At 39.3% G+C, this 11,259-nt stretch overlaps 1 protein-coding gene across 3 annotated transcripts in view; it reads left to right on the top strand.

Annotated features, from left to right (window-relative positions):
• sh3pxd2b (SH3 and PX domains 2B) overlaps positions 1–11,259 on the top strand; it is a 61,615-nt gene that overhangs the window by 45,644 nt on the left and 4,712 nt on the right. The window contains exons 6-9 of one of the 3 annotated variants that reach the window (XM_039688168.2): positions 348–373; positions 616–651; positions 9,672–9,806; positions 9,934–10,035. In XM_039688168.2, the coding sequence (XP_039544102.2) occupies positions 348–373; positions 616–651; positions 9,672–9,806; positions 9,934–10,035 (299 nt within the window). Of the gene's footprint in view, positions 1–347; positions 374–615; positions 734–9,671; positions 9,807–9,933; positions 10,036–11,259 lie in introns of those variants that run through there. The other 2 variants (XM_039688169.2, XM_089123444.1) reach the window with 2 other exon arrangements.

Raw genomic sequence — 11,259 nt, 5'->3', positions numbered from 1 at the left:
AAGTAATCATTAACTGAAATCAAATAATGTAATAACTACAACTAAATAAAATAAGAACAAAAACTATATTGATAATAAAAACAAACTGTTTTATAACTAATAAAAATGACAAAAAAATATTTAATAATTTAATTATATTTAATAATAATTTAATTTATTTAATTTTATTTATTTTAATATTTTATATTTGTTATTTTTGTACTACCGGTATTTCACAATTACTATTAAAATTACTAAAACTTTCAAATGAAATCTGGAAATATCATCCAAAGAATATCAATGATACTGCATTAAAAAACAACATATTTAACATTATAAATACCTAACTTGAATGTGTTTATTTACAGGGAACCCAGTGGAAAAAAGAAATCTGGTAAGGAACTGATTTTCTTTTTTGAGAAAGTGCCATGAGTAAGTTGTTTTTTGGAGTTGTAATTCACTCTGACTGTGGTTAGTGTGCCCTCTGGTGACCATACACTTCATAGATCCCTCAAGTCAAAATATCATGTGAGATGCAATATCATCCTTAAATGCGGATGCTTTCATTCCTTTGTTACTTGAACATTTCCACCTTCCCACTCTCTCATTCCTGCTCTCATCATGTTCCCTCATCAGGCATTGTGGAGCGAGCGTCTTCTTTCCTAAAGAGAGGTAGTAACAGATACTTGCCTAGCCATGCTCTTTGTGTTTGACCCCTCGAAGTGCGGCTCTTCTGTAGAAGGGTGTTCTTTAGGTGGGCAAGGCTAAAGCTTTGTGCTCAGATCCTGTGTGATGTGCATGGCAGTGTGGTGGTGGTGGTGGTGGTGGTGCTTTACTGGACGACCGTTTAGCACAGGGTTTCCCAAACTAGGTCCTGGAGGGTTTAGCTCCAACCCTTATCAAACACACCTACCTGTGAGTAGCCGCGTTTCCATTACCCTTCAATTTGCGCAAATTGAAATTGCGAAATGAAAATACGCTCAATGGAAACACGTCAATTTCGCAAAAACTCTCGTTTATCGCAAAAAATTTTTTTACGCTCGCATGAGGAGGTTTTTCAGGCAATTCGAAAAAGGATTTTTTCGCAAAACTGCATTGGAAACGGATTTTGCGCATTTACAGTCACCTGACTTTGAAGACGGAGTGTGTTTTAGGTCAGTGTCCGCAAATAATAATAATAATTATCATCATTAGCCTATTATAACATTTATTAGGCTACATATGTAGCCTAGAAGACACTTTTATCCAAAAAAGGAACAAAGCAATTCGTCACATCTCATTCATACTACAGGTTAGTGTTGTCACGGTACCAAAATTTCAGTATTCGGTACCAATACCAGTTAAAATTCACGGTTCTCGGTACCAATTTCGGTACCAAAGCTTAGTTTAAATTTACATATATTTAAGTGTTTATCACGGTTACAAGTATGGAAACTGTACATTTTTTATTATAAACACTTTAGAAAAAGATTAGATAAAATGACCTAAAATAAACAATAGTATACACTAACACATTTTTAAAGTTGTTTGTAAAGTTTTAATCCATTATTTATTTAATGCACAATGAATTAAGTGAACAAACATGAACAATCAGGTGTTTGTAATAAATAACATTTTCAAACATTAATTAATGTTGTAAAAATATATTGTTCACTCAATGTGTTGATAACTAAGTCATGTTGATGAATGGTATCTTTGTAGCATTACCATAAAACATGTTTTATTTGACTTGACTGTCCTTTTATTTAATCTAAAACTGCATTCATATTTAATTTTAAAAAGGCTTTTTAAACCTGCTGAGTTATAAAGGCAAGAATACGCATAGAACTGGCACTGACATTAAATGACAATACTAATACCAGTAGTACTCTGGTGTCGGGTGGATACTACTGTGCTCATGTACTCGTAAAACTACCCCGAAAGCACTTTAGAGGCCGTTCACATGTCGCGCGTGTTTTTTAATTATATTTTTGCGCGTGCTTATTCTTTCCAAAGCGCTTGCTCTCACGCGGCGTCTGTCGTTGCTATGCAACGCCAACGAGTTTTTATTAGGAGCGCGCTTGAATCGCGCCTATATTTGAAATTGCGAATTTGCATGTAATCGGCCTCTTATGGCAACGTGACATTAGCCTAATCCAAAATATTTCCATATGTGGCTCTTTCCTCTTTTCGTTTCAACAAGTGGATTCAGAGAGAGAGAGCCATATCAGCGTTATAAAGAGGACGCAACTGTGCACGTTTCAGACATCGCGTCTAGAACAGAACTGGATTAACCTGGTACTCGTTACCTAGAAAAGCTGGTACCGTAACATTTTTTTTTTTTTTTAGTACCGACTTGGTACCGAAGTACCGAGTACCGAGGGCTAACTACTTTTATTTGCGTAATGTCACAATAACAAGAAAACGTTGTAAAATAACATAAAACAATCAGGCGCACTGATCTTCGTGAACTGGAGCGCGAGAACTGAAACAATAGCCTTTATAGACTAAAGCTTTAAATGTCCACTTTAAAAAGAACAAATTCGAATCGTAAGCTAATACCTTCTGATTATGTAATCCTATGAAAGGTGCAGTTCTCTCTAAAGGGGCATCTGGAGATTATGTTTTTAGCTCGTTATTTTTTCAGACGCATTTATAATAACTCACCTAACATATAGCCTAAAGCACTGCGGGAAAAATATCATAAATAGGCTATCCATGTTCTAATTTGGCCTTAGAAAACCAGTAAAATCGACATTTTTTCCCCCATATTAATTTGTGAATATTTTAAATGTTTTAAAGGGAGCAAAAAGTCATAAACAAATATCTGAAATTTCGTTGAGATATAGCGCAGCATTGGTGTGGTCAAACTAAAATGATGGTGTTCAACTTTGCGTTTTAAAAATACAACAACCGTTCATTTTTCGTTTTGCAACGACCGTTTGGACATAATACGAGATAGAGTTCTTTATTAAATTCATTTAAAAAAAGAAACAATAATCACAGGAATAGCCTCTCTAAACCTCAAAGAAATGCCATCAAGACATCGAAGCAGAAATAAGGGAGACACTTAAGGAACTCTGTATGTTTCCCTGCTATTAATGCTTGGATAACACACCACGTCTCCTTCCATTAATAACAATGTCTAGTGCGGTGCATGGCTGTGGAATAAGTTATAAACCTACCAAAGTCCGTTGATTTTTGGAATGACTTATCGTGAGAGGAAAAAAAAGACGTTTTATTCGCATAACATCGGTTAATGGAAACACCGCCATTTCGCAATAGTTTTTTTCGAAATTTGGAAAATATCGCAAAAGTTTTGCGCAAATCTGCGCGCCTAGTTTCTACTGATCCTGAAGACCTTGATTAGCTTGCTCAGGTGTGTTTGATCAGGGTTGGAGCTAAACTCTGCAGGGTCATTGGCCCTCCAGGACCAAGTTTGGGGAACCCTGGTTTAGCTTGATCAGGATAGTTTTTACACTAATGGTAGTTGTAAAAGTTATTGGTTTTAGCAGTAATACAGCTAACACATTTTTTTTTCAGAAGGTAAAAGAGAGCAGCGCCAACACCAAATAGATACAAATACAATCAAAAACGTGTTTTGAGGCAGAATACTGTATGTGGCAGATGTGTTCTTTGTGTGATGCAAAATAGAGATTCTAATTGAAATTGATAACTTTATTATTTTATATCTTGACGTGTTTTTTTGTGTTCTTATATGCTCTCTTTAACCTTGTGATTAAAATGTTCATCAATATATATTCTAAACTGTAGTCATTCAGAATTGTACAAGCTTTAGACAATATCTTTTTTTGTTCATTGAATGGAAATAATACTTTATCTGTGAATGATTTCAAAATCATAAGAAGCCAGGAATATCATCTATAGTGATCAGGATGCTTTATATCAAAGGAATATTTGGTTATCATTTACTCACTTTTATGTTGTTCCAAAGCCATATGTGTTGCTTTCTTTCTTCCATAAAGGTGAAATTTTGAAAAATGGTCATGCATGTCTTTTAAATGCATTGAAATCACATAGGAACTAGTAGCTGTGTAGTCTCCAAAAGGTATATTTGCAAAATGTTAAGCATAATTCACCAAGTGTATTCACATTTGGCAGATCACTGTTGAAAAAACCAGTGGCGTTTGGGATCACTGACGTCAGACCTGGCACAACCAAGTTTGAACATCCTCAAATGAGATTTCAGATCTGCAGAGGAAGGTCATCAGTAAATAACAGCTTAAATGGCGGTCTATTTCACAAAGCTGTTCTATGAATCATGAAGACTTGCAATATAGCACATGAGTGGATATTATTGTCATCTAATGGAAAGAAGCATCCCACTTACATCTCCTTTTTGTGCACAGAAGAAATAAAGTCTCATGGCTGTGGAATGACATGAGAGAGAAAGTCATAACAATTTTCATTTTTGAATTGTTTTATGTAATTTAAGTTAGCCAGCAACCATTCAAAGGTTTGGGGTCAATATAAATACAGTACAGGGGTTGGACAATGACACTAAAACACCTGGTTTTAGACCACAATAAGTGAGGTTCACATCGATTTACCGCCGGAGCATATAAGCAGCCGCTCACCTTGCTCTGGCATCAGATGTTTTGGCGTCAACTCCACTAACATAATTTAGGCACCATACTCCTCATCCAAGCATTAGTAGTCCCACTGGGGGGTGTATCTAAGCTCCAGTTGAAGCTGCTTCCTATTAAGCTTAAAGATTATATGGCTAAATGAACTCCTGAATTTATTAGTATGGTGTAGGGCCTCCTTTTGCGGCCAGGACAGCATTGATTCATCTTGGGAATGACAGATCCAAGTCCTTCACAGTGGTCAGAGGGATGTTTAGGCATTCCTCTTCCAAAACAGTGGTCGGGTTAATCATTCATCTCAGCCTCAGACGTGAAGGTAAAAATACACTCTATTTAGCACAAACAAGGCTACTATAATATGTGAGCAACATGTATGTATTTTTTGAGAGAATATTGTTTATGCGTGGTTATTGAAAAAACTAAAAATGAACGTTTCTGAAATAAGGCCACAAAACACATACTAAATATGCGTCCACAAGACTTTTGATTTATTGATGTTGTTGCCTAGAGTTTTTTTCTTCACAATGATCTGAAAATCATCCTCCTAAAACCGTGTCCTAACCACACGCGACGCGATAAAATTCCAGCGACAGGAAGTGTGTCTGTCCACACTAGACGCGACGCGACTGTGAGACGCCACACATTCAGAAGAACAGCGTGTGAGAGTCTCTCTGTGAAAGTGCAATAATAGGTGGTTTGCAGTCACGTGATTGTGTTGACGCGCGGAACGGAGATGGAGGGCAAGGAGTGAAGAGCGCAATGGACGAGATAGAGGAAAATCCGTACTGTCCTACTTTAGACGCTATTACAAGAGAAATATATAAACAGAAAATCTAAACATATGTTGGACGTGATCCTTACGTTATGAAGAGGACCGATTTTCAACTGAATTGAGAGATTTGCCTGCCATCGAGGCTGTAGATATCAGCAACTAACTCGTCTTACAGACATACTTTGACTTTACAAAATTCGGAAACTGGTACGTTACACAAACAGCCACATAAGTGTATTTAAACACCCGAATAATGTAATTATCAGCCACATAAATAATGTATACTCACATTTGACGAAGTGATCACTGCACACACACACACAGGCATTTTCCCATTCGGTTGCTCCCGACCGCAGACGTAGGTTTGCAAGGCATTTTTCCCGGTGTTTTTCCGTCAATTTCTTGAATTTTCCCCCCTTATGAACAACAACTTTTGGCACACGATAAGAAACTCCTCGTGTTTTGATCGATTTGAGCAACCATAAACGACGCAAAAGATAGGCATTTTGAGTGTGTTATAGTGCTTCCTAATATAGAAAATCACTTCCTGCCCTCCATCTCCGTTTCGCGCCATGGCAACGCAGTGGCGTGACGTCACGTGAAAACAAGCTATTGGCCGGCACTTGCATTGGAAATGGGTAAGGACATAATCAAATCAAGAAATAACATTAATAAAACCCAAAACATTAACAAAATATACTAATTGACTAATTTTGTTATGAAGTACAGTTGTATATTTGCATAGAATTCATTTTGAACGCTATATTATATGCTTTCAAAATCTGAGGTAAATTATCTGTTATCACTTGTGGCACAGTGAGCTGTTTTTAACTAAAAATAAATAATGTATACTCATAACCAGTGTAATTTCTTTATTCTGTCAGCCGCGGCGTCGCAGAAATAGGAACCGTTTCTAAATTAGAAACTTCGCGTGTCGCCGTCGCGTCTGGTTAGGACAAAAACTCTGATTAACATGGAAAAGATACCTTTTATCGCGTGTCGCGTGTAGTTAGGACACGGTGTAATCGTTCACATAAAACTGTGAATTGGGTTATTAAGTCACTACAGTATGTGATGCTGGTGGAGGAAAACGTTTTTTGACTTGCTTCCATAATATCCCAAAGTAGCTCTAGATCTGGTGACTGTGCAGGCCATGGTAGATGTTCAACTTCACTTTCATGTTCACCAAACTATTCTGTCTCCAGTCTTGCTGTGTGTATTGATGCATCATCATGCTGATACACGGCACCCCCATTCAGGGTGCAATTTTTGAATCGTTAGGTGCACATGCTCCTCCGGAACGGTTTGGTAGACCTTTTGCAGGGACAGTAGGGATTGTCATGGTATTGCAGCCCAAACCATCACCCTTCCTTCACTCCGAGCAGCAACAGTCCGGGATGTGAAGCCTCTTTGGGGCTTTTCCGCACCGTAACTCCCAGTGAAGGTGGACTCATCAAAGAACAATACATGTTGGCCACCCTGTTGCCCAAGACAGGTCGCCCACTGAAGCTGAGCAGGGCTGAGCCTGGTTAGTACTTGGATGGGAGACTTCTGGGAAAAGCAGGTTGCTGCTGGAGGTGTTAGTGAGGCCAGCAGGGGGCGCTCACCCTGTGCTCTGTGTGGGTCCTGACACCCTAGTATTGACAGGGACACTATACTGTCAAAGAGCACCGTCCTTCGGATGAGATGTTAAACCGAGGCCCTGGCTAGGGCCCTGTGATTTCTGCGATAACGAAATCACGGACGGAATCGCGGAAATGGCCAATTAACGCGGAATCTAGTGTTAACACGGAATTTTGTGGATTTTTACATATTTGGTTTGAAATTCTGTTTTTGTGTGGGAGATGAACGCATATCTGGTGAAAATGCAGACCAGGGGAAGCAAATCTGGGCCCCAACTCGTCATTTCAGCTCCAATGACGAAATCAAATCAATGAAAGCATGGCGAAGCGGCTCTCCACGGCTCTGCTTTCGTTGGCTAAAAGTTAAGAAACTCGACGCTGTAAGCCGTCAGTGCCGAGCTGAGCAGTTTGCACGTGACTTATGCAGTGTTTCCCACACATTGACTAATTCACCGCCACATACTGCGTTTCGGTTTTTAACAGTATTTAAAACACGCACCGTATTCTTTCAGTTGTATTTCCCTGCTCTCCCTCCGTCTCTCTCTCACACACACAACGTGCACACCGCGTCTGTCTATGAGGCGCCAGACTGGACAAAAGCGAAGCGAACTCCGTAAGAGACAGAGTGTGACTTTATTTAAACTTATATAAACGAATATAATTTATATTACAGTTTAAAGCTTATAACCATATTTTGTTGTTACTTGAAGAGTGCAGTGTTAGGAGCTTTTTCAGGACAAATACGGCATGATGCAACATGAGTAAATGTCTGTATTGCCTCAATAAATTTAAGGTCATTCCTAATGTATTTTTATTTTTTAATACATTTTAATCATTAACTTTAAAAGCATACTATTTTTACAACTAAAATAACAGTCAAGGGTAAAAAAAACCTAATTCCCAAAAATTTAAACGGAATTTGGGAAAAAATAAAACGGATTTCATAGGGCCCTACCTGACTCTCTGTGGTCATTAAAAATCCCATGGCACTTCTCGTAAAAGAGTAGGGGTGTAACGCCACATTCCACCCATTGGCCCTAGCCAATCATGGCCTCCTAATAATCCACTGATTTGCTCGATCACTCTCCACCTATATCTGGTGTGTGGTGTTGTATTGTGGCTGTCGTCGCATCATCCAAGTGGATGCTCACACTGGTGGTGGATTGAGGAGAGATCCCCTGATATGATTGTAAAGCACTTTGGGTGTACAGTAGTACATATGAAAGTGCTATATAAATGCCTCATTCATGTTTCACTTCGTCCACAGTCCAAGATTTGCACTGTTGACACCAATGAAACCAACATTTGGCATTTGCATGAGTGACCAAAGGGTTGGGTATCGTTTGAATTTGAACGATTCTAATTCCGATTCCGATTCCTTGTTTCGATTCCGGTTCCCAACGATTCTCGATTCCGATTCTTTTAAGAGGCAGGGTCAAAAAAGTTTAGCTAACCTTGCTAACCAACGGTCTTTCTGAAGGAAATACTCCGTCTGTCACAAATTTTGCATTTTGCCGAGATTTCGTTATTTTTAGAAAAGTGAAGCCACACTTTGGATCGCCGACGTAAGCTACTCATGTTCGACTCGCGCGGTTATGCCAACACTTCTGGTAGACGCTTCTTCGTTGGTGTTGTCCAGCGGTTTCTTCTTCCGCTCGGCGGACTGTGAATATCGAAACTAGGAAACGAAATTTTAACTTTTGAACGATTCCGGGGAAAACGAAAAGTTAGTCCCGGTTCCAGTCGATACTCGATTCTCGATACCCAACCCTAATGAACATTGAATCTGTGGAGTTTCGGGATAAACAGTTTCGGTGGAAACGGGACAGTCGAGTTGGGCAGCTGTGGTTTTGTTTTTTGGATACAATCCAGGTTAGTTCCTGGACATCCCTTTCTTGTGGTTAGTCCTACGTGGAGGTATGCCGACATAATGGATACCATTGCTCTCGATACACCACACTGTGGAGACTTGCTGTCACGGATGAGCCAGCGAGACACTCACCAACCATTTTGAACTCTGATATGTCTCCCATTATATTGTGTGGATTGCAATATTTTATGTACAGCTGTGCGATCGCTCTTCTAACTCAACCTTCACGCTCGGCTCTTACTGAATCTGATTGATGATTGGCCACCAGGCCGCTCATATATAGGCATGAATCCTCCAACACTATATTGGCCAGATTTCAGTTTCATTGTCCAACACTCAGGTGTGAAATAATGATTTCAGATTGCTGATTTAACAGTACTTTTAGTCAACTTTTTCTTACAGACCATATGTTTCAGTGGAGTTTCAACCCAAACTGAGATCACTGAAATAGATAGAAATGGACAGACAAGTCCCTCATGAAATCATTCACAGAAATGGGCACACAAATAGTCTTTGCTTCAATGATTTGGTACAAATCACCAAACTAATACTGTGCACTGCAATGGTGTTGTTTATACCATGGATTGTATTGTTTAGGCTCAGGTAAATGTGCTTTAAGCCATTTGATAATTGTCCCGCTCTGTTCCGTATTTGCTGTAGCAGTGTTGCTGATTTGGTGTGGGTTTGTTTCCTTGCAAGACTCCCAGCACTAAAACCTCTGGCTTTCCTGCTTTGATCTTTTCCAATCACGTTTGCTTCCTTCTTCTCTTGTCGTGGTGGTGGTGGTGGTGGTGGTGGCACGCTAGGACAGTTGTCGATACCTGTCCACTCTGTCCCTCCAGGAGGAGACTCGTCCTCAGCCGACCCGCTGATGCTGGACCAATACGTGGCCGTCACGGACTACGAGAAACAGGAGAGCTCTGAGGTCAGCCTGTACGTGGGGCAGGTGGTGGAGGTCATCGAGAAGAATGAGTCCGGTAGGATCCTTCGCTTTTATTGTCAAAGTCATTCAGACCTGTTCTGTTGAGTGAATACCTTCATGATGCTCCAAACCCATATGGTTTTCTGAGCACCTGAGAAGGCATTTATTGTTTCCTTTCCCAGGCTGGTGGTTTGTTAGCTCCGATGATGCCCAGGGTTGGGTACCAGCCACATGTCTGGAAGCTCAGGATGACCCTGATGATTTCTCATTTCCAGCAGAAGAAGGTGAGTCCTGTATTTGTTCCACATCAATCTCACCTGAAAAAAATGTCTACAACAAGTCCTGTTTATTCAGATTTGGGTTCTCTTAAAGGTGAAGTGTGTAATTTTTTGAATGTTTAATGCAGAGACTATGGGCCTCATTCATGAAACTTTCGTAAGTAAATTAGCGTGTAAAATGAACTCTCCTCCGGATTCACAAACGCTTTGTATACCACAGATTTGGTAGTTAAACCTGTGTGTGTATAAATGAATTCCAAACATACATAAATAGGGTGCGTGTGCACTAGGGAGGTTCAAGGGATACTCCACTTTTTTTTGGAAATAGGCTCATTTTACCACTCCCCCAGAGTTAAACAGTTGAGTTTTACCGTTTTCGAATGAATTCTTTTATATTTAGAAGAATATCAGTAACCAGACAGCTTCTGGTCTCATTGACTTCCATAGTAGGAATCAATGAGACCAGAAACTGTCTGGTTACTGATATAATATACTGTCTGGTCTTCTAAATATAAAAAAAAATCGGCTGAATTCATTCGAAAACGGTAAAACGCAACTGTTTAACTCTGGTGGAGTGGTAAAATGAGCCTATTTCCAAAAAAAGTGGAGTATCCCTTTAAGAGATCAGACCATTGATGACTCTTGATGAGCAGATTTTGAGTATAAAAGACCACGAGTGTCAAATGTGGAAACCCAAACAATATAAAGTTAGCAAAGCAGTTGTTGTTGTTGTCTAGAGTTCTTGGGTTTATATGCATTGCTTAAAGGGATAGTTCACCCAGAAATCAACATTTTGTCATCATTTACTTACCCTCATGTTGTTTTAAACCTCTATGAGTTTCCTCCTTCTGCTAAACACAAAAGAAGATGTTTTTAAAGAATGTTGGTAACCAGACAGTAGCCATTGACATACATAGTTTGTAAGTATCGTCAACTGTTTGATTACTAATTTTCTTTAAAATATCTTCTTTAGGTGAAATAACCCTTTCAGCAAATGCTATGAACCCAGGAACTCCAGACTTCTGACACTTTTAGTGACGCAAAAATTACACACTTTACCATTCAACAAAGTTATAGAAAGGAAGTCTGACTCAGATGTGATTCATAAAGAGAGATGCGAATTGAGAAGGATAGAGTTTTTCAGATTTAAGTGCAGTTTTTAGTTTTACTTCAGCACTACATGGCAAAGATTGTATATTTGGTGGCCCAACATTAAGAGACGTGACCTGA

Source organism: Pimephales promelas, chromosome 19 (genome assembly GCF_988280905.1).
Source record: "Pimephales promelas chromosome 19, fPimPro1.hap1.1, whole genome shotgun sequence".
NCBI classification, from domain to species: Eukaryota; Metazoa; Chordata; class Actinopteri; order Cypriniformes; family Leuciscidae; genus Pimephales; species Pimephales promelas.
Note: the sequence above shows the minus strand (reverse complement) of the source record. Positions and strands in the feature narration are given on the sequence as shown.